At 51.9% G+C, this 22743-nt stretch overlaps 1 protein-coding gene across 1 annotated transcript in view; it reads right to left on the minus strand.

The window, feature by feature from the left end:
• Positions 1–1388: 1388 nt before the first annotated feature.
• Positions 1389–22743, minus strand: part of DHCR24 (24-dehydrocholesterol reductase) — a 28555-nt gene continuing 7200 nt past the window's right edge. The window contains exons 3-9 of the mRNA XM_043575079.1: positions 18228–18333; positions 17427–17545; positions 15508–15771; positions 11595–11738; positions 5590–5787; positions 5086–5264; positions 1389–4125 (exon numbers count right to left, since the gene is read on the minus strand). Coding sequence (XP_043431014.1) covers positions 3972–4125; positions 5086–5264; positions 5590–5787; positions 11595–11738; positions 15508–15771; positions 17427–17545; positions 18228–18333 — 1164 coding nt within the window. The 3' untranslated portion in view covers positions 1389–3971. The remainder of the gene's footprint in view (positions 4126–5085; positions 5265–5589; positions 5788–11594; positions 11739–15507; positions 15772–17426; positions 17546–18227; positions 18334–22743) is intronic.

The following is a 22743-nucleotide window of genomic DNA, read 5'->3' on the forward strand; positions in this document are numbered from 1 at the left end:
ATGTTAGTGCACGGACGCTGCAGGTGTGGGCTGAGGGTCTGTTCAGGCAAGAGGGGCTCCTGGTGGAAGGAACTGCCCTGGAAGGAAGCAGAACGCTCCCTGCCTCCCTTCTCAGCAGACCGAGCGGGAACCCTCACCTCCCGCCCACCCGCTGTGTGTGCGGCTCAGCCACGGGGCCTCATTTCACAGCTTCGAGATCTGTCTCACCTGGCGCTGGTTAAGGCTCTTCCCGGACTTGAGGCTGTGATTAGATGACGGGGTTGCATCCTTGTTTAATAGCTTCCCCGTGGCCTTCAGGCAAATCACTTGCCCTTTCTTGAGCTTCCCGTTCCTGGCCTGAGCAGGTATAAACGGGCCTGCTCTGGGTCCAGGATTAAGATTAAATACGATACTGTGTGTCGTGTGCTGTTCCAATGCAGGGCGACATTTAAGGCGTGAAATACGAATTCTATTTTAAGGAGCACTAAAGATTTTTCCTCCTTTAAAGAGAATTCACAAAATCCAGATTTGTGAGACACCGAACTGGAAAAGATCTCCGAAGCGTTCTTCCCAAAGAACCTCAGGATGGGACCTTTCATACCACACGTATTTTAGGAAGACGTCCATCGTGTATACCCACGTGTTTGCCTAAAACATTATTGTCCTAAACGCAGCTCTCACATCTCTGCTCATTTTGGCCTGACAGCCAACTGGGGTGAATCGAAGAGCTCTAGCAAACAGTCCCACGTGCACAGTGACTCCGCCACAACGTCCGTTATTTCCTGCCCCCGGAACAGGCGGCGGGCAGTTCCGCACACGGCTACTCAGGGATTCGGGCTCCTTCCTGCTTGTGACTCAGCCACAGCCTATGTGCTGGCTGTCGCTGGAATCCAGCTCATGGAAGGGGAACGTGCCAGAACCTCACGTGGGAGGTCTCTCCCACTTCTCTTCGCGTCCCGATGAGCCCAGACACGAGGACACACCTGAGTGCCAGGGAGGCTGGGGAACGCAGCTCCAGCAGCTGGAAGGAAGGGGTTCCAGTGACCAAGCCAGCACTGTAGCCCAGAGCTCCCGACAACCGTGTCTGACAAGCAGTCCCCTCCCTGATCTGAGCTACTATCCCTGCTCACCTGGGCCCTTCTTGCTGGTCTCCTGGCTTCCACCCTCCCCGCTGAGGTCAGAGGGCTCCTACTGAAACCTATGCCAGGTCACGTTGTGACCGATGCCAAACTCGAAAACCGGTTGGAAAATCGCCCGAGACAAACTTGGCAACCCCCCCACCCCCACCCACATTGTCTTTCAGCCCTCATCCCCCGGCATGCAGGTCCAGAGAGGGAAATTGCCCCGGCACTTGAGCCCCAGCCTGACTCCACGTTGTGGTCCCCAAAGCAAGAAACGACAAAGGCTAATTTCCAGGTAACGTTTTTATTTTTACAGCAGCAGCAGCAGCAGCAGCCACACAGCCACGGGGATGGGAAGTGTTCTAGACAGTGGGCACAGCGCCTGCAGCCAAGAGCCTGTTGGGGGACACCCGCGCCTTTCCCCTTGGTCCCCGTGATCACCGGACAAACAATAACCACACACCATGCACTGCCACGCGCATCCCCACCCCCTCCCTTCCCTTCCAGCAATATCTGATCTATGCATCCTTCCAGCCAAAAAACTCGGGGCTCTGGAGGGGAGAGGCCTATTCCTTCACTTTCCACACCCACCGCACCCCAAACCACCACACGGAGGGACAGTGATGGGACTGGCTGCAGGAAAGTGCCGGTAGCTAGGCTCGCCATGCTTGGAAGTCTACCCCTTTCCGGGCAAGAGATCACTGGAGCAAAACATTAACCTGAGGCTGGCGTGATCCCAAGACCTTCCCCTCCAAGCTCCAGTTTCCAGGGGAGGTCTGCGAAGGGCAGGATTTTGGTTATCCTAGGACTATCTATCATCTAGCATGATAGAGGCTGCTGGCATCTCTGGCCACAGTCCCAGCGGCTTAAGGATGGAGACCCCTCTGGTGAAAGGACAGAGCCTTATTTGATGGGTTACTCTGCTCGGGCAAACCATTCCTCTACAGGAAGTAGGATCATCAGATTAGCACCGAGTGGGAAGCACAGGGGCCCACATGAGAGCTAAAGCCAGAATTCACATGCTTTGCAGACAAGCTGGAGAATGAGGTTTCTTATTTTTTTTTCACGTTCCGCCCCCCACCCCCCCACCCCCCCGCCCATGGGGCCAAATGGGTAAGGGGGGTCCCCTTGCCTTCTGAGTGCCATGAACGCGCCCGGCACTCACAGGACCACGCTAAGACACTCTGCAGTGTGTTGAGACTGGTTCCATCAGGATTCTGGCAACTTACAGAGACGGGACAGACACATCCCTGCAAGCCACAGGTGCGCGTCTCTGAAAGCGACACGACAGCTGGTCTCGGACCCAAGGAAGGACCTTGAGAGACAGCCCAAGTGTTCACTTGGAGGATTTATTTCTCACCTGACCTTCCAGGGGCGCTGCAAGCACACTGTCTGAGACAGGCATGTGCTCCCACAGCAGGAGGGCCCGGGGAGGTCTCGGCTGTACCGAGTAGAAAGAGGGGCCACAGCTCAGAGGCCTAAATGACCTGCCCACGGTCGCATGGCTTGCTGACAAGGGAGCAGGGACTTAAAGCCAGCCCCTGCCTCTCGGGCAGTGCTCTCTCTCAGAATGTCACCGCCTGGCACAGTTGGCTTAATCCCAGCTCCCCACAAGACACACTTCCTTCTCAGATTCTGGGTCCTCAGCTGAGGCCGGGCGGTTCTTCAGATGGAGTTGCATAAACAATCAAACTTTAACGAGTTGGGAAGGCCCTGGGGAGGCTCCCTTCCTTCTGGAAGGGAAACGGAGCTGATTTTCTCTGAGCTTAGGATTTGTAAGGCACTGAAATTAACTACAGCTGTGGGTGGGGGAGAACGAAGGGGGATGAGTAGTTGGAGAAATCAAGTTGATGGTCTTTCCTTCCGGCCCCACAGCGAGAATCCTCACCAAGTCTCCATTTTCCTGCTTGGTGTGGTCCACCCCTGACCCCCCACCGCATGCCGCAGAGCAGCGTGGATGCACCCCCACCGTGACTAGGCACGCTCTGGGGGCCAGATGAGGCATGGAGGGTTGAGGAGCCAAGGACGGGCCCAGGATCTCCGGACCCAGTTCAGAGCAGGAGCCACTCGCTCCACCTGGGCTAGGGCAGGAGTCCGTGCTGTCTTCTCTGAGGACAAGGTCCTCTCTGAGACGTGGGGGTGGCTGGGATGGGCCCGCAAGCCTAAGCGGGAAGGGGCAAGGGGCAGGGCATTACTAAGGGCGGCAGAGGGAACTTTGGACTGGGACCTTTGGCACAGCACATCTTGGGCCTGCCTGCCCCATCTGTTGCCCTCCCAAGAGCCCAGGGGGAGAGAGGAGCCTTCCTTCTCTCGGCGCGGAGTGCTCCTGGCTGACTGAAGCACCCGCAGTCCAGCTCTGGGGCATCCCTTCAACCCTTCCAGCCAAACCTGCGCCCAGGTGACCTCGCACGGAGCCTTCCTGGACCCGGCGCTGAATCTGGAGCTCGCCAGTCAGATGAGGTGCTGAACGGGAAGCCATAGTAACCGCCGCTACACGTATCCAGCACCTCCGAGGAGACAGGCGCTCGACCTGGATGACTGTGGCCTGCAGGCGGGTACTGTTGCCCCCTTTCAACGGGCAAAGAGCTAGGTTCAGAGGGGTTGGGTGACTTGCCCGGAGTCACACAGCTAATGAGTGCCGGAACCGGGAACTGGACTCAGGTATGTCTGACTCCGGAGCCCACGTCCTTTGCACGCCACTCGGCCGCCCCTGGGAGCCACTGGGGTGGTCCGGGTGAGATCTCTGGAGGGGTTTCTTTCTGGAAGGGTGGATCTGGGAGGGCCGGCAAGCTTGCCTGAAGAGAAGATGCCTCCTGCACCTGGGGGACGGGGCCCACCCACATGTCTGTGTCTCTCGGGGCCAGCCCCTGCTCAGTGCCTGGCGGCCTTGCAGATCTTGTCGTACACCTCGGGGAAGGCGTCCTGGCACCCGAGCCGCTCCCGCAGCCTGTGATACAGGGAGCCGTCGAACATCTCCCAGAACTCCTCCCGGCTCATGTAGCAGTCGGCATACAGCATCTGGAACCTGCAGGGCACAGGAGGGGAGGCTGCAGGCAGGGGAAAAGGACCCGCGGGACCCCAGCTGTCCCCCACGCGTCACACGCCTTGTGGCGCGGGAAGTACTCCTGGAGGATCTCTCGTTCAACCCCCCTACCGAGCTGGTGGTGGAGGGCGGCACAGGGACGCTCGCCCCCATTTTGCCGAGGGGGCCACTGGGCTGCCTTCTTTTCATTTTTTTTTTTTCATTGACTGCCCATATGTAAAGGGTACAACTTGACTCAGTGTGACATTTGTATACAACCTTGAAACTGTCACCTCAGTCCAGCCCATGACCACGGGCCATCACCCCCAAAACTTTCCTCATGCCCCTGTGCCGTCCGTCACCCCCACTGACCCAGGCAGAGCTGCTTTCTGTCCCCATGGATTCTGGACTTCCGTGTAAATGGAATCAGACAAGTCTCCTTTATCCTGGTTTTTGTTTTGAGTGTGTGTGTGTGTGTGTGTGTGTGTGTGTTTCCCAATCAGCTAATTATTTTGAGATGTGTCCGTGTTCAAGGCATCAAGCGTTTGTTCCAGGCCAGTTTCTGAGCGATGCCGTCCAGGGCCCGGTGTGGCTTTCAAGTCATGAACCCCTCCCTCCTCAGCTGTGCTCTTCCGACCCGGAGCAGCAGCCCCGAACCTATCTAAAACCACAGCGTCATCTGCTCTGGCAGGGGGAGCAGGGTGATGGTGGGGCTCTGGCCCGAGCAGCTGGGGGATGCTGGTGTGTTCATGGGAGGAGGAGTGGAGGAAGAAGGGTGAGAACCCCTGCAATCCCACCTCTGTACTTTCGCGAGGTGCTTCCCGAACCAAGGCTGCTGGGACCTCACGCTCGCTAGGCAGCCAGCCGGTCTGGCCCCGGGACTGATCACCGTGGCCCTTGCTCTACACCCCTGTGGCAGCACTCTGGGGCCGGAGGAAATGCACCACCCTCTGGGCCACTCACCCATGCACGCTTCGGACGAACTTCTCCAACTGCCGCATGCAGGACCTGGCTTCAAAGTGCTTCACCCGCGGCTCCCCATAGGCTCCAATGTCAACATAAAGCTCTGCCTCATCTCCCTTGGGGTGCACCAGGCCCGGCTGGCTGGGCAGGATGAACGGGCACAGCCAGATGGGGTAGACCTGGGTGGACCAGGGAGAGGGGCGTTGGTGCTTTTTCTCCAACAGGTGACAGGCTCACGGCTGGCCCACCCCACCCCACCCCTCCCCAGGGAACCCCCTCTCTGGCTTCACTCCCAATCCCCCAGGCCGCAGCCGAGAGCACCTCCATTTCACCGCATTAGTGGACACAATATGCTCACAGAAGTGCTCATTAGCAGCCCCCATGCCTTCGCTGAGCCATCAGGGCTCCCCATCAGGGCCATTGCTGAGCAGGCCCGTTTTACAGCTGGGAAAACGGAGGCCCAGAGGGCAAGCGTGCCCAGGATCAGTCCCTGCCCCGGCTCACGTGGATATCGTTGTGGAAGGTGTGCACAGCCTGCGACAGGCACTTCATGGGCACCAGCATGTCCTGCACCACGTGGTGCTGCTCGTACAGCTTGCGCAGGGTCTCTCCCTGGGTCAGCTTCAGGAGGGAGATCTTGGGAGGCACCATCCAGCCAAAGAGGTAGCGGAAGATGGGGTTGTTGCCGAAGGGGATGATGTCCTGAAAGACAAAGGCTGGCGATAGAGACAACAGGCCCACGAAGGCTGTGTCTCCATGCGTCAGGGCCAGGTCCTTGGTCCGTGCTCGGGGAAAGCATGACGGGGCACACTCCTCCAGCAGGAGGGGCACGGTGGTACCCGGGATTTGCCCAACCGGGTCTGGGTTTGATTCTCAGCTCGGACATTTACCCACTGCGACGGCCTGGGGTGGTTACTTAACCTCTCTGAGCGTTGTTTCCCTATCTGTAAAACAGGACTAGAGGGAACAACGAAATACCAACTGGAAGGCACTCAGCCCAGTGCCTGGAGCAAAATAAGGTAGTTATAATTGCTGTTTTTTTTGTTGGGGTCAGAGTGGCTGGCACAGAGCAGGCATTTCATAAGTGGTTGAAAAACACATGCTGTTGAACGAGAAGAGTGATATTCAGAGAGCTTAAGCAATTTCCCTGAGGTCGCACAGCCAGGGGTGGCTCTCACTGGAGCGGGCAAGGTCTGGCTCAGGGTTATCGACAAGCCCACTGGTTCACAGCATCCCCTGAGAGCCTTCTCTGACTCCTATTCAACGTGTTACCGCTCCCCACCCCTCCATGCACAAAAGCAAGTTCTTCGTCACCTTTCAAGGCCAAGCTTGAGAGCTACCTCCGACCCTAGGCAGAACTAGCCATTTCTCTTCTTGTGCCTGTGGCCCTTCACAGCCTACCCCCCCAATTCGACCACACCCTGCGCTGCCCACCAGCTCCTCCAGGGCTCCCACCAGCTGGCAAGCCTGCCCAGCCCCAACGGCGGAGACCTTGGCCCCCAGCTCAGTATCTTCCCCCTCCTCTTGCTCCAAGTCTGTCTTCCCGAGTGTCCTTGTCCACCTGCTACCCCATTCTTGAAGCCAAGGACAGTCCTGTCCTCGTTCAACAATTAGGAGGTTCCATGCTGGTCGCTGGAGTGATCCCTGTCCCTGTCCGCAGGTGATGAAGAGACAGGCCATGGGACTACCGTGTAGAGAGAGCTGGGACTCAAAGACGCAGGGCCCATATCAGCAGAGAGGTCAGTGGTGGCTTCCCAAAGGAAGCAGGGTGCTGAGTTTGGAGGCTGAGTGACTCCTCCCTCCTGTCCCCTGGAAGGAGCTCTCCCGCTGGCAGCCTGCTCCCATGAGGGAGGGACCCGTCCGCGCTCTGCTCTGCTGTTGGGTCTCGGCACACGACACGGGAGTGCAATGTGCAGCACGGCTTTTATTGTTCCCTCGCTTGCTTTCGGAAAAGCCACACACGCCCACAGCAGAAATCCCAGCAGTCCAAAGGTCAGGCCTCCTTTCCCGTAGTCCTTCACCCCGTTTCCCCCCTTAGTCCCGACCCCACTTCCTTCCTCCCCGACCCAACTTCTTTCCCCTCCGCAAACGCAACCACCGTTAGGAATCAGAGACATCTCGTGCACAGACAAGCAGATGGGCTTAAGAAACAACAGCTCCCTGGGGAGCCCGGGGGGCTCAGTCAAGTGAAAGGCTGACTGATGTCGGCTCAGGTCGTGATCTCAGGGTCGTGGGATCAAGCCCCGAGTTGGGGCTCAGCGCAGGGCCTGCTTGATTCTCTCACTCTGCCCCTCCCCCACTCATTCTCTCCCCCACCTCAAAATAAATCAATCAACAAATAAAGACAGCTCACAGATGGCATCTAACAGCCTCCTGCTCATCACTGTCTCCTGTGCATCAGCACACAGAGAGCCAGCACACATGCTTGGCCGTGGGTGCCGAACACCGTACTTACTGCAGAGACCCACAAACTCGGGCTCCTGGGGTAAATCTGGTCCACAAATAACATTTTACTGGGATACAACCAGGCCCATTCATTTACATATTGTCTACATGGGTAGAGGCAGCCTCTCGAGTGACCTCATGGTCCACAAAACCTAACTATTATCCGGCCGTTCACAGAGAATGTTTGCGGATCATTGCTCTCCTATGTGGATGTTCCTTGATTGATTTCATCCGTTCGCTACTGATGAGCACTTAGATTATTTCCAGACTATTCCGCCGAACGTCCTTTGTATATGTATCTTTGCCCATCTGCATGTTCATTTACCTGTAAGATAAATCCCTAGAAGTGGAAAATTCTGGTTCAAAGAGTATATGCAATTTCAATGGATACTATTTCAAGACTTTGTACCATTTTATACCCTCCCAAACAACACAAGAGAGCGCTGTTTCCCCACACTCAGGCCAAACAGCGTTCTCCCACTTCTGCCTCGCCGTCATCCTGCGGGTGACAGATGAGACTCCTGTAGTTTTGTTCCACCCCGTCTTTAACGACGAGTGGGACCCATCACCTCTCTCACGTTTAAGCGCCTTTTGTATTTTTCCCCTACAAACAGTCCTTTGTTGCCCGCAAGGGTCAGCTAGAACCATTCCTTTCCCCAAATCTCAACCTTAGAAAAGTTCAAGTTTTAAACAGCATGCCCCGTCCCGCCCTTCTCCTTTCCCACCTGTCCGCCCCATCATTCATCTTTTCTGCCTCTGAGTGACCTCAGGTCCCGTGTCCCTGGCTTCACTCCTGGTCCCCTGCTCTTTGCCTGCCCTTGCCTTTCACCTGGGCCCAGCCTGCTACTGGCCTGTTCTGCTCTGCTGGGCCCCACTACAGATCCAGGGGGCCTGGCCTGAGCCAGGACCCCAAACCTCAAAGGCAGGCCCTGTGGCAATGACGTTCTAAGAAACATGAACAGCCAAGAACCCCATGTAACATTTCCTACTTGTGTTACTTCCCTGTATTAGCCAGCCACTTATGCCGGCTGGCAATGAGGACATAAGAAGGAAGGGAAGGGGGGGGCTGCTCAGAGTCTTCTTCCTCTTCAGTCCTTCCTTACTTGTTAGTAAGCCGCCCTGGAGTGTTCGTGGAATGGGCATGTCACCGGGAGGGGAGATAAAAATAGCTGAGTTGGTTTTGTGCAGCATTTCTACTGGTCCATTAAGAATGAAATTCATATGCATGAAGAGTTAAACGCTCTTATATTTGTACTTAAAAGATGAACAGTAAAGTCATTCCAATAATTTAAGTTATTAATTTTTCTTTACTTAGAACATTAAATAGCAAATATTTATGAAGAGAGAGACTGTGGGAGAAAAGAAAAGGCTTTATCATTTAGTGCCTTTGATGGTACTTTTCCCCTGCTTTCTGCACTGGGCCCGGCAGATCACGTAGCTGGCCTTGACCCCAGGTATTGCTGATTAACTAACTGAGCTGGGTGACGGAAGGGCTGGCCCAGGTATGACAGGAACGGACTGGGCAGTTCAGCACCCAGGCCAGGTCACGTTTTGTTGATTAAAGGGTGGATTCAGCAAGGAGGAACTAGGGTATAGGGCTGCCTGGAGGAGGAGGAGATAACCTCAGGGGAGGGGGGAAAAGACTTGCAGGTGACATGGTTTATTACCCCTTCTTTCTAGAAGTCCCAGCTTCTGTAATCCCACTGTCATGGACACTGTGGTGCTCCACCCAGATGCCCTGTGTGCAAATGTCCATGTAAATCACCCATCATACAAGATTCTGCCTTTAACTTCAGGCCGGACAGCCACTGCTTAACAGCACAAAAATATAAGACGAACCTCATTATGAATTCTAACTCTGTAATCTTAAAAAACCCACAAATTCTGGGGTGCCTGGGTGGCTGAGTCGGTTGAGCATCCGACTTCAGCTCGGTCGACTTCGACTCCGACCGCGGTCATGATCTCGCGGTCTCTGAGTTCGAGCCCTGGGTCGGGCTCTGTGCCTGTGACAGCTCGGAGCCTGGAGCCGGCTTCAGATTCTGTGTCCCCCTCTCTCTCTGCCCCTCCCCCGCTCATGCTCTGTCTCTCTCTCTCTCTCTCTCTCTCTCTCTCTCTCTGTCAAAAGTAAATAAACATTAAAAAAATTTTTTTAAATAAAAAAAAACAACCCACAAATTCTTTGCTACTCTGGTTGAGCGTGGGCTGGACTTGCTCTAACGAACAGCACGGGGTGGGGGGGACTGGCGGAGTGAGGAGACAGGTCATAACAGGCACCGAGGCCCCTGCTGCCTTGTCGTGAGGACACTCGAGCAGCCCACATGGCAAGGAACGGAGGCTTCTTGTCAACAACCGTGCGAGCGAGCCTTCTGGAAAGCAGATCTTCCAGCCCTGGGCAAGCCTCCGGATGACGCTTGACTGCAACCCTAAGCCAGAGCCACCCAGATCACTCCCCAATCCCTGCCCCTCAGAAAGCTGTGACAGAACCAAAAATGAGAGTCATAATCTGGCAGACGTTTTAATGCTCTAAGTTTGGGGTAGTTGCTAATATACTCGATCTCTTACTGAGTTGCATTACTTTGGAAGACCTGAGCCTCAGTCTCCCCATCTGTAAAGTGGAAAAGACCAGAGAACTCCCCCTCCCAGGGCTGTGAGGAAGATCAAGATCATGCGAGCACGGGGTCTGGCACACGGCTAACGCGTGAGGAGCGATTACTGCACGTCACTGCTACCTCTCAGATGCCCTCCCCAGTGTCCTCTGCTGGTCCTCGTTCTCTTGTCTCTTTAGTGTCCTTGCTCTTAACAAAGACACTCCCTATGGTGTCTCCCGCATTTGGCAAAACTGCCCGCCAACTGCTGGGCCTTGACACTGTCCGAGGGAGGGCTAACGGAGGTGGGGGAATCCCCGAGGCCCCCGGTCTTGATGACTCTCCATGCCTCACTCCTCCAACTTCTCACCACGGCCCCATCACATTCGGCCCGAGAGACCTATTAGAACTGACCACCTCCTCCTAGGAGACCACCGGGCTTAATTCCTTTAGGCCTGTCACCCCGTTTAACCTAGTCACCAGGGGCTTCCAGGTGCCCCGTTACCTGTTACTGCAATGCAACACCCCCTTGTCTCCCAGGCCCTCCCCTGTGCTCTCGTGGTCTGACATCAGCAAAGCCCCCCCTGTTCTCAATCTCTTCTCTCAATATTGTCTTCCTCTCCCTGCTTTCAGCTGGAGCCTGGCTGGCCCCTGCAGGCCTCCTCGGCAGTATCATTTCCTCTCCCACGACCATCTGGGGTGGATGGAGGTGAGGGAGGGGGCTCATACTGCTTCCTGCTGCCTCATTGGTGCTTCCTGACTGCCGTTCCTCTCCTCCAAAGGCCCTCAGCAACTTTGGTGGTAGTTGCACAAGATCATGAAGGTTCTAAATGCCACTGAATTCTATACATTAAAATGATTATTTTTAGGTTATATGACTTAGAAAAAAAAGAACCCACGTAGCCCGTTTGAGGACCCACGCTCTGGCTCTTCCTCTGCCTGGAACGCTCTCCCCCCAAGCCCTGCCTGGCTTGTCCTCCCCTGCTCGGGTCCCTGCTCACAAGTCACCCCCTGAGAGGCCTTCCCGACACCCCTGTTTCAAATGTCACTTGCTCCTCACTCCTCCATGCACAAAAGCAAATTCTCGCTCACCTTTCAAGGCCAAGCTTGACAGCCACCTCTGACCCTAGGCAGAACTAGCTGCTTCCAATTCCTGTTCCCGCGGCCCTTCACGGTGCCAGAGTCTGTCAGCTTGGCGAGGCTACCGTCCCTCAAGGGCGGAACAGGTGTCTGTTCTGCCAGGTACCTGGCCCCGCGCCCCACTCGGTGGCAGACGCTCGATGCCAGCCTGCTATTAAGTGAGAGCGGTCTGTTCCCCCGGAGAGGAACGACCGTGTCGCCGTGCAACAGGGTGTCTGGTTCCCTGGGACAAAGCTGCTCTTTCCCCCAGGGAGACAGTGCGGTTGCAATGCTAGCCATCCTGGTTCCCTGCCCGGCCGGCCGGGGCAGGCCGGGACTCCTGGGAAATCCGAGCCTCACCTGGAGCTCCCAGAAGATGCTGCGGGTGTGGCGGTGGTAGTAGTGTCTCAAGGGGATGTACTCCAGGCCCCCCTCGTTTGCCTTCAGGTAGTTCTCCACGTGCTTGAAGAACCAGGGCTTGTAGTAACTGCCAATGCTATTCAGCTGCAATGACAGAGGGCATCGTGTCAGCTACAGACGGGGACCGAACGCCACCAAGGGTGTGACGGTGATACCCGGCTTCGGTTCCGCACCCCTGGCCTTTTCACAGCTTTCATGTCTATTACTACCCTCGAGACTCCTGAAAACCCAGCGAGGCTGAGCGCAGCGGGTATCCTGTTAGCGGAGCGTGGTCACGCGGTGCGCCCAGGGCCTGACAGCCAGTTCCCGACAGCCTAGAGGGCTCAGCCACCCCTCCCCGCACCGGCTGCTGCCCCTCCTCGCTGGGAAAACGAAAGGGCAAACGTTGAACAACGCACGGCTCCAGGCAGGGAGCACTCTTCCCTCCCGCCAGGCTGACCCCTCGTCACCGGGTCCCGCGACCGACGGCACTAACTGACCGTGGCACTTTCCCTGCCGCCTAGAGCGGGCCTCACGACCCTCTGGGCGCTGCGCTCCCCCAGGCAGCCCCCATCGGTGAAGGACGCTCAGAGAATGAACCTCAAGCTTCCCTGGCACCGGGGCCCGTGGCCCTCAATGCCTGAATCTCATAGGGAGCCAGTCTGCTTCAGTCCTAAATGCTTCAGGACTTCACAAGCCGTGTGCCCTGGGATGACTTAGACTCCCTGGGCCTCACCTTCTTCACCCAGGAAATGACATCCGGCCAGATGCTTTAGGAGAGAGGCAGGCTGGCGGCCCCGAAGGAGTGCCGGCTCCCGACCTGGGGCCAGAATCTGGCCCAGCCACCCGCCATCTGACCTTGGGCAGGTCACCCTCTCAGCCTATTTCTTCACATGTAAAATGGCAGTAAAAATATAAACTCTGTGGCAGTTTTTCCGTGCTTCTTCGGAATCACACACACACACTGCCCTCGGGCCCCGGGTCAGACCACCTTCTCTAGGGGGTGGGAGAGGCATCTGAGTTTGATGGGGCGGGTGAGGTGAGATCACACCTGGCTGGGGCACAGCAAAGGGTTAGGAGAAAGCAGAGAGTAGAGGCCAGGCAGGAGGGGCAGGGTGTTGCCGGGGGACCCTCAGAGAGGTAAAGGCAGGAGCAGAGGCAAGACAAGCAAGCCCCATGGTAGCTCGTGGAGGAGAAGAATCACAACAACATGCTCCGGGCAGGTGTCACTGGCACCTATGTGTTCGTTCTTTATCCCTTCCACAACCTTGCAAGGCAGAGCCGTCCTCGTCTCGCTGATGAGGGCACTGAGAGCCATCAAGGTTGAACAGAGCATCTGAGGCCACAGGGCTGGCAAGAGGCAGAGCAAGGACTCAACCCCTTTCCTTGTTGTACAACAAGGCCAAACCTGGGCAGCAGAGAACCTTGAATGGCGGCCTCTGGGAGTGTGAGCATTGTAAAAAAATAAATAAATAAAAATCTATTAATATTTTCTCCCAACTCCAAAAGTGACGTAAACGCCTCGTGGACACTGGAAACACTGCAGAAATATGCAACTTGGAAAGAGAAGACCCCTTAGAGCCTCACCCTCCAGAGGAACCTACAAACACCACGGGGTATTCGGTTTTCTTTTCTGCGCATACACACTGATCCGTAAAAATGGGGTCATCCTGTACACTGTTTGCCAATTTGCTTGTTCTCCTTCCAACACACTGGGCGGACGCTGGGCAGGGTTCTTAGCCTCCCCGAGCCTTGCTTTCAGCACTGTATACTTCCTCCAGCAAAATGGAGCCATTACCCGCCCTGGAGTGGTTGGGAGACGAGAAGAGACAACGTGGCAAGTGCCCAGCACGGCGCCCGCGCACAGGGCACAGCGGTCAACGTGAATGATGCTAAATTATAACACTGAACTAGGAGTCAGAGACCTGAATTTAAATTTGCCCCATGCTAGCTGGGTGGACTCAGAGAAGTCTCTTTCCCTCTCTGAGCCTCGTTTCTTTGTTTAGAGAGGGAATTGTACCAGATGATTTTCAGTCCTTTACAATTTTAAAATGTTTTAAGTATACCGGTATAGATCAGGAGGCTGAAGAGTACCTATCCTTCGATGTACTTTCAGATATTATTCCCTTCACAGACAAAAGATATTCATGGCTACATGAACTGAAATAAGGAAAGACTGGAAGCAACTTATTTCCAACTGTGCAGCGACGGTTTAGTAAATGACAGGGCGTTAGCTCAACACAATGTTCAGCAGTCATGAAATGACCGTTTTGAAGGCAACGTAACCGCGTGGAGAAACGCGTACATCACACTAAACCAGAAAATGCCAATTTGAACAGGCGATCACAGCTGAGGACAAACAAACTGAAAAACCAGACAAAGAGATGTTCTAACCTCGAACGTGACCCGAAAGCTGCAAAATAAAACGAGATGCTATTTTTAACCCTATCAGATTGGCCAAAATGAAGGCGCGATCCTATCCAGTGCTGGCAAGGTGGGGGAAAGGCAGTCTCACACGCCGTCACCAGAAGCGGACAGAAGCACAACTTTCCTGAAGGACTGTTTGCTTGTAGCTGTCAGTATTTAATATGCTCAAACCCTTAAGTCAGGAATTCCAAATTTTGGACTCAGCCCCACAGAACTGCTTGCACAAGAGGCCAAGGAGAGATGGTAGAGAATCTCTGATGCAATCTTATTTGTAAGAGCAAAACACTTGAAGCAGGATAAATGTTCATCGCTGAGCAATGGGTTGGGTCAAATATTTACATGCAATTGCGGGACACCATGGCATGAAAGGAGGGCACGTCCACCTGCACACGTGCACACACCTTGAAGAATGCTCAGGGATGGGGCGCCTGCGTGGCTCAGTCGGTTGAGCGTTGGACTCGTGATTTCGGCTCAGGTCGTGATCTCATGGTTTGTGAGTTTAAGCCCCGAGTTGGGCCCTGCACCGTTAGTGCAGAGGATTCCATCTGCTTAGGATTCTCTCTCTCCCTCTCTCTCTGCCCCTCCCCTGTGCATTCTTTCTCTCTCTCAAAAAAAAAAAAAAAAGAATGCACAGTGTTACAAGTAGTTGCTCTGGGAGTGAGCCTGGGGTAAAGAGACCCACTTTAACTTTACCTTTTTCTTTATACACTTCAATATTGTTATGGGTAGAATAACATATTCTAGACAGGTTGGGTCTTTTCCTTCCTTTCACTCATTTACACGTTCCAAGTCTCTCAGGAATACAAATCCCGAAAAAGCTGCTATTAAAAATTATACATTAAACGGCTATCAATCCAGATTCCGAGGCATCAAATCCATCCTTCAAATCTCGGTTCTGCATTGGGGGATGTTTACATGACTTCTCGGAGCCTCGGTTTCCTCATGTATACAGTGCGGTTGCAGTGAAGATAAACGTTACACCTATCAAGAGACACGCACCTATCTGGCAGGGGGTCAGGGCAGAGTAAATGGATGCTTCCATCCCTCAGACAGCTCTGACTTTAATTTTTTTTTTTTACATTTATTTATTTTTGAGAGACAGAGACAGCATGAGCGGGGGAGGGACAGAGAGCGAGGGAGATCCAGAATGTGAAGCAGGCCCCAGGCTCCGAGCTGTCAGCACAGAGCCTGACATGAGGCTCGAACTCACGAACCGTGAGGTCGTGACCTGAGCCGAAGTCGGACGCTTAACTGACTGAGCCACCCAGGGGCCCCAGACAGCTCTGACTGTAGATCTCAGGGTCCAAACCCCAGGTGGGCTGACCAAGGCCACAGCCTCAAAGAATGTGCTGCCAGGGTCAGGGTGGGGGAACAGGCTCAGCCCCAGCCCACCCAGGCCTTCCTTCTCCCCAGGCCTTGGTCCTTGGCAGCTGACACCCTGGCCTACCTTGCTGGGCTCTGCCTCGTCTGTCATGACCCCTGTCATGATGACGGCCTCATCCAGGGAGTAGAGCAGTCCTTCCACGAAGTGGTTCTCCGGCCGCTGGGACTCACGGGTGAACTTGTCACAGATAGCCTCCAGGCCACGCACTGGCTCAAACCTCAGCTTGACGTACTTCTTGGCGGGGATGATGCGGATCTCGGCGGCCACCAGGAAGCCCAGGGTCCCACAGGACCACGGCACAGCGTAGAACAGGTCTGAGTTTTCCGACTGGGAGTCAGAGTCAACACATGCTGAGAGGCTGAATCCCCGGACCCCACACCGTGGCACACAGCCAACGGGGTGCAAAGGACCCAGGGCCTCGGCTAAGTTCCTGCTGTCACTATCTCATCGTGTGAACCCGAGTAAGGAGCCCAGAAACATCAAAACGGGCCATTCCTCAAACCTACAAGGCTTTCGCAGTCCATTAGCTGTGAAATCCAACCTTCTCCTACCCCACCCCCCGGCCCCGCCCTGGCAGCCCAGAGCACTCATATTCCCACTTGAACAGTAAGGAAAGTGAGGCTCTCAGAAGTGGCAGGGCTTCCCATGTGACCCGAGGCATCCCACAAGTCAGCACAGGGATGCCAGGGCTCAGGCAGGGTCACCTAAGTCCCGACCCAGCGTTCTTCCCGCAAGACCTCATCTGGTTCTGCCATCCGCTTCTAACCTTATCATTTCTCGTTTCGGTATTTGTCTTGGAGACTTCTCACCTGGTCCCTCTAATTCCGATTCTTGGATTTTAACAAAGCGCTTTTTGAAAACGTCTAGCTTTGTCTGGCCCTTACCCAAGAGGACAGTCCCATGTGGTCACTGCGCATGCTGTATGCACTTGGTGCGGGCGGGGCGGGGTGCACTGGGGCAGGGGACTGGAGCGGGGGAGCTCGGCAGCAGGCTGGCAGAAGTCTCTGGAACAGTGGAAGTGGGCCATCTGGGCCCCCACCTCACTACACTGTCAGACAGCAGCTGTAATAACTGTACCCAGCCTCTACACTAGGAGCTTCACATCTGGCATCTCCTCCTGATGATGCATTTGTCAGGTGAGGAAAACGGGCCTCAGAGAAGGGGAGCGATTCCTGAATGTTTGTCTCCTTTCTCTGCTGGCAATAAACAGGTTGGAAGGCTGGGCCCAGGCAAGTGTTTCAGAAAACGTGCTGAATTGGTGTGAATCCTTGTCTAAGACCGGTGCTCTCAAGCCCGCCCCGGACTCTCTTCTGTGGGACCACCGACCCTGGTCACTCTCTGAACCATCTTCCTTTAAAGAGTCACTCTGTCCCTACCATCCAGGGGCCCCTTAGATAGGCTCGGCAATCTGAGTTTGTTTAAAGTCTCAATCCCGTCCTGCTCATTAGGGTAAAACACCTTAAATGTCTGCATCCCACTCCGGGCAGAATTATCTTTTATTTTTTCCAAACCACCCCTCTTGCCACTTTTAGTTACACCTCACAGCATATGGCATAGAGCTTTGTGGCTCAGGCCTGACTTCCCTGAGAGAGGCAGAACGGAGTGATACATTGTTAAGGGCATTGATCTGGGCGCCTGATATTCTGGGTTTGAATCCCAGCTGTGTGGGATTTCCTCGCTGTATGTCCCAGGAAGGTTTATCAACCTCTTTGTGTTTTAGTTTCCTATCTATAAGATGTGGCTAATAATATTACCTCAGGAAGTTATCAAAGGATTAGATGGCTTAATACGTATGAAGCATTTATAATAGTATTTGAGCACGTGTTAAGGGGCTATATCAATCTTTGTGATTATTATGAATACAGACCCAGACCGAACAGGTGTGTTTGAAGTGAAGCATCCCCAGGGTCCCTCCCTCCCCAAACCCCGGACCCTTGATGCCCAGGGCAGGCTGGTGGGATGTCCCCCGTCTCTGAACTCACCGGTGTGCATCGCACAAAGCTGCCGTCAGCCAGGACCAGCTCGTAGGCGGTGCAGATGTGTTGGAACAGACCGTACTTGTGCGATGATGACTCAATGCCCGTGCCCATGATCAAGCCCCCTGCAGGGACACGTGTGTTAGCCAGGCAGAGCTGTGGGGTGCAGGTTCAAGGGGGATTGGGTAAAGGGCACTTCATGGGAGCTGAGGTTGCTCACAGCACAAGGGAGACGTGACAGGGCTGGCTGCTTGGGATAGATTTCCCATCTCTTTGGATCTGGAGAGGAGAGGGAAGGAGGAGCTAGGACAGGACCTGAGGGCTTTCCCAGCGTAGGGGAACGGACGTGAGAGCCTGTCAAAGGCGTTCACACCCTCACCTCTGGCCGGACCCAGCTTAGAAAACCATGTTCATTCATCTTAAGAGGGACCTTGATGAAAAGGGGGGTTGTCTGGGTGGCAGGATGCCGTGCTCTGTGGGAATAGTTACAGGAGCTAAAGGTGTTTGCCCTGGAAAGGAAAAGCTTTGGGGATCATGAATCCTGAGGAAGAAGAGAGAGACTAGACTTATTGTGTTCACTCTACAAGGCAGAACTGGAATAACGGACATGAGTCACAGGGACGCAGATTTGCACCAGAGAGGAGAAGGTGCTGCCTAATAACCTGAGCTGCTCAGAGATGGAAAGGTAGGCAGTGAACGCCCTGCCTTTGGCGCTAGGTGGACAGACGTGGTGGCTTCTGTCATGGACGGAATAGTGGCGGCCCCTGAACCAACACGGTGCCTCAGCTCTGACCCTATAGTCCTCACCCACTGTGAGGTCATCCAGCTCAGGCAACACAGGCAGGGTCCAGCCAATGGAGGTCAGCAGGGCAGTCACCTGACCCATGGTCACCAAGGGTTCCACACGGACAATCTGTTGACACAAGAAGAGAGACCCTGGGTCACAAGGAGGCTGCAAGGGCTACTGGGGGCTTCTCCACACAGAAGGTGTCATCCCAAACCTTCTCACACAATCACACAGGATTTCTTTTTTTTTTTTCTTTTATTTATTTTTGGGACAGAGGGAGACAGAGCATGAACGTGGGAGGGGCAGAGAGAGAGGGAGACACAGAATCGGAAACAGGCTCCAGGCTCTGAGCCATCAGCCCAGAGCCCGACGTGGGGCTCGAACTCACGGACCGCGAGATCGTGACCTGGCTGAAGTCGGACGCTTAACCGACTGCGCCACCCAGGCGCCCCTCACACAGGATTTCTACATGCCGTTTATGGCCTCTTTCTAGAATATGCCACTAGCTTTCGTTACAGTGAATGGGGTTTCTGGTGCTGGGTTTGCTAGTGTTTAATCTCGTCCTTTCAAATATCGTTACACTTAATACTTAGATTATTTTTCTTTGAGATTATAGAAGTGCTCATTTATTTGAAAGAAACCGCATATATGATAAAGACAAAAATCATCCATCCTACTTCTTCATGTCATCCTAGCTATCAGTGTTAATACTGGAGTGTATTTACTTTCAGTCTTTTCCCACAGCATGTATGGCTATTTTGCATGTCGTAATACAACGCACACATAACACACAAATTCAGGCACGCATACACATATTTTTCTGCTTTGCTTTTTAAAATTTAACACTATGACCATCATCCCTTGCCATTAAATATTCTTGGAAAACACAATTTTTAATAGACACATTAACATGCCAACGTGTACTTCTGCTTCTAGTCCAGATGGAGCAACAGGGACCAGATTTACCCTGCTGCCTGAAAGCGGGAAACAGACAAAATAAGCAAAACGAGAGTTTCAACATCGTGGACATTGGGCAAGGACGTTAATGACCCCTGGGAGGCAGGAAACAAAGGGAGCCCTGTGAACGCCCAGCCTAATTCCCTGGAATCAGGCAGTGCAGGGAGGGGAAAGGCAGCGGAGCCCAGTGAACTCTGTGTTGAGAGCCGCAGAAGACCAAGGTGAATCGAGTTTGCAGGACAGAGCACCGGAGGGGAGAACGGCACAGAGAAAATTTCAAAGAACCGCAAAGGATGCCCACCGAGCGTTCAGTGAAGTATGATCGGTGCATACACGTAAGGAAGTTACCTGAGGCTGAGGCTCGGGAAAGTGGCAACAATGCCAAGGGCTCGCCCAGGGAAGGGAGGAATATCTGTTCTCACAAAGCAGACTGGAGAACCTCAGGGTTCATAAGGCAATGGGGAGAGTATGACCTTGCCTCAGCAATGGGGAAGAACTATCCTTAGATTACCCGCTGCTTTGACCCCACCTGAAAAATCAAGACCCAAGAGGATCAAACTATTTCCCAGTAACATAGCTGTGTCCCAGCACAAAGCTCAAGAAGAGTTACAGGAACACAAAAATATTCAGCACCCAACAAGGTAAAATTCACAATGTCTAGAACCCAGTCGAAGTTTACCAGGTATGCAAAGAGGCAGGAGGATTTGACTCATAAAAGGAGGAAAATCAATCAATCTGTTTTGATAAAATAGGCCCAGATTTGGCAGAGATATTAAAATTAGCAAACAAGAACATTAAAATAATTGTTATAAACCAGTAATTATATTACTATATTCCCTATATTCAAAAAATTAAGTAGAGATGTTAAAAAGACAGTAAAAAGATCCTAATCAAACTTCTAGAAATGAAAACAACATCGGAGATGAAAGATACACTGGCTGGGATCAACAGCAAAGTAGACACTGCAGGAAAAAAGAGCAGTGCACTCAAGGACACAGCAATTCGAACTCTCCTAAAGGAAACACCCAAAGAAAAATTTTTTTACAATGTTTACAGTGTATCAGTGAGCTGAGCCCTGGAACAACATTAAGAGGTCTCATAGATGTGTGACAGTCCTCAAAGGAGAGCAGGAGACAGAAAAAAACACTTGAAGAAATAATGACCCCCACATTTTCCAAATTTGGTGAAAATTATAATGGATCCCAAGCATAAGAATTAGGAAAAAAAAACTATACCAAGGGGCATCATAATAAAATTGCTCAAAACTAATGCTAAAATCTTAGAAGCAGCCGGAAATAAAAAAGACATGTTCCACGCAGAGGAAGAAAGATCAGGATGAGACGTTGCTTTGTTGGAAACAATGCAAGAAAGAAGACAGTGAAGCATCTTTAACTTACAGCGAAAAAAAAACCCTATCAGCCTAGAATTTCATACCCAGTGAAAACAACTTTCAAAAATGAAGGCAACCTAAAATGTGTTAGGATGGATTATCAAAAAACAAAATAAAAACCCGGAAAATAACACGTGATGGTGAAGATGTGGAGAAATTGAAACCCTGGTGTACCGTTGGTGGGAACGCAAAATGGTATAGCTGCTGTGGAAAACAGTATGGCAGGTCCTCAAAAAAGATTAAACATAGAATTACCATACGATCCAGCAATCCCCTTTTGGCTATATACCCGAAAGAATTGAATGCGGGACTTGAAAAGGTATTTGTACACCCACATTCCTAGTGGCATGATTCACAATAGCTAAAACATGGGAACAACCCAATGTCCATCAACAGATTAATGGATAAGCAAAATGTGGTGTGTGTGTGTGTGTGTGTGTGTGTGTGTGTGTGTATATATATATATATACACACACACACACACACACACACACAATGAAATATTGTTCACCCTTTAAAAGGAAGAAAATTCTGCAATATGCTATAAGATGAATGAACCTTTAGGACATTACGCCAAGCAAGATAGGCACAAAAAAACAAATACTGTATGATTCCACTTATGAGGTACACTGAGTAGCCAAAATCACAAAGATAGAATTTGTTCAGTGTACGCTGAAAAACAGTTAAGATGACTGTGGTGCCTGGCGGGCTCAGTCTGTGGAGCATGTGACTCTTGATCTCAGGGTCGTGAGTTCAAGACCCATATTGGGCATGGAGCCTACTTAAAAAATATGGTTTGGCAACTGGGTGGGTCTGCTGGCTAAGCGTCTGCCTTGATTTCAGCTCAGGGTCGTGAGATCAAGCCCTGCATTGGGCTCCACGTTGGGCATGGAACCTGCTTAAGATTCTCTCTCTCCCTCTCTCTCTCTGCCCCTCTCCCCACCGGCAACAAAATAGGTTAAGATGAGAAATTTTATGTTATATGTAGTTCCCCAAAATAAAAAAGAAACGTAAAGGAAATGAAGGCAAAAACAAGAAAAATATTTTCAGACATTACAATAGCTGAAAGCTTCATCACCAGCAAAATCACCATACAAGAAATGTTGAAGGAATTCCTTCAGGCAGAAAGAAAATGAAACCAGACGGGAACACAAGGCAATGAAGAAATGGTAACTACATCGGGAAGTATATAAGATTTTTTTCTTATTATTTATATTTCTTCAAAAGATAACAGACTTTTAAATAATAGTGGGGTTTACAACATATAAAAGTATGAAAACGATAGCACAAAGGTGGAAAGAAGAGAACCGGAAGTACTTTAATGTTAAGACCCTTACAATATACATGACATAGGATGCTATTGTTTGAAGGTAGACTGGGATAAGTAAAGTGCAAACTATAAATCCTAAAACAACCGCCAAAAGAACAAAACATAAAGTTACAGGTAAGCCAACCAAAGAGTTAAAATAGGATTACAAAAATGATTCCATAATCCAAAAGAAGGCAAAAAAAAAAAAAAAAAAAAAAAAAAGAAAAAGGGAACAAAGGGACAAATAGAAGACAAAGAACAAGGTGACAGATTTAAATCAAACCTTATTGATAATGGCATTAAATAAAAATGGCTTTAACATCTCAGTTAAAAGGCAGAGATTGTCAGATCGGATTAAAAAGCAGTATCTAACTATATGTTGCCTGTAAGGAACACCCTTTAAATATAAGTGGACACCATGCCAACACTAGTCAAGAGAGAGATGAAATGACTTTATTAATCATATCAGATAAAGTAGATCTCAAAGAAGGTAACTAGGAATAAAATCAGTCATTTCATAATGATAAAAGGATTCATCAAGAGGACATAAATCATTCAATCAAGAGGACATAAAAATCCTAAACATTTATATACCTATTAGCAGAGCTTCAAAATACATGAAGCAAAACCTGATGGAGCTCTAAGAGAACTAAATCCACAATCACAGGCAGAGATTTCAATACCTCTCTTTCAATAATTGACAGCACAGAGAGAAAATTTGTAAGAATATAGAAAACTTGGAACAAACTTGAATCAACAAACTTGACCTAACTGACATGCCACCCTAAAGAGCAGAATACGTGTTAAAAAAAATGCACATGGAACATTTTCTGGGCATAGCCCATATTCTAGGCAATAAAGTAAGTCTCAGTAAGCTGAA

The sequence above is a fragment of the Prionailurus bengalensis genome, chromosome C1 (genome assembly GCF_016509475.1).
Source record: "Prionailurus bengalensis isolate Pbe53 chromosome C1, Fcat_Pben_1.1_paternal_pri, whole genome shotgun sequence".
Taxonomy (NCBI): domain Eukaryota; kingdom Metazoa; phylum Chordata; class Mammalia; order Carnivora; family Felidae; genus Prionailurus; species Prionailurus bengalensis.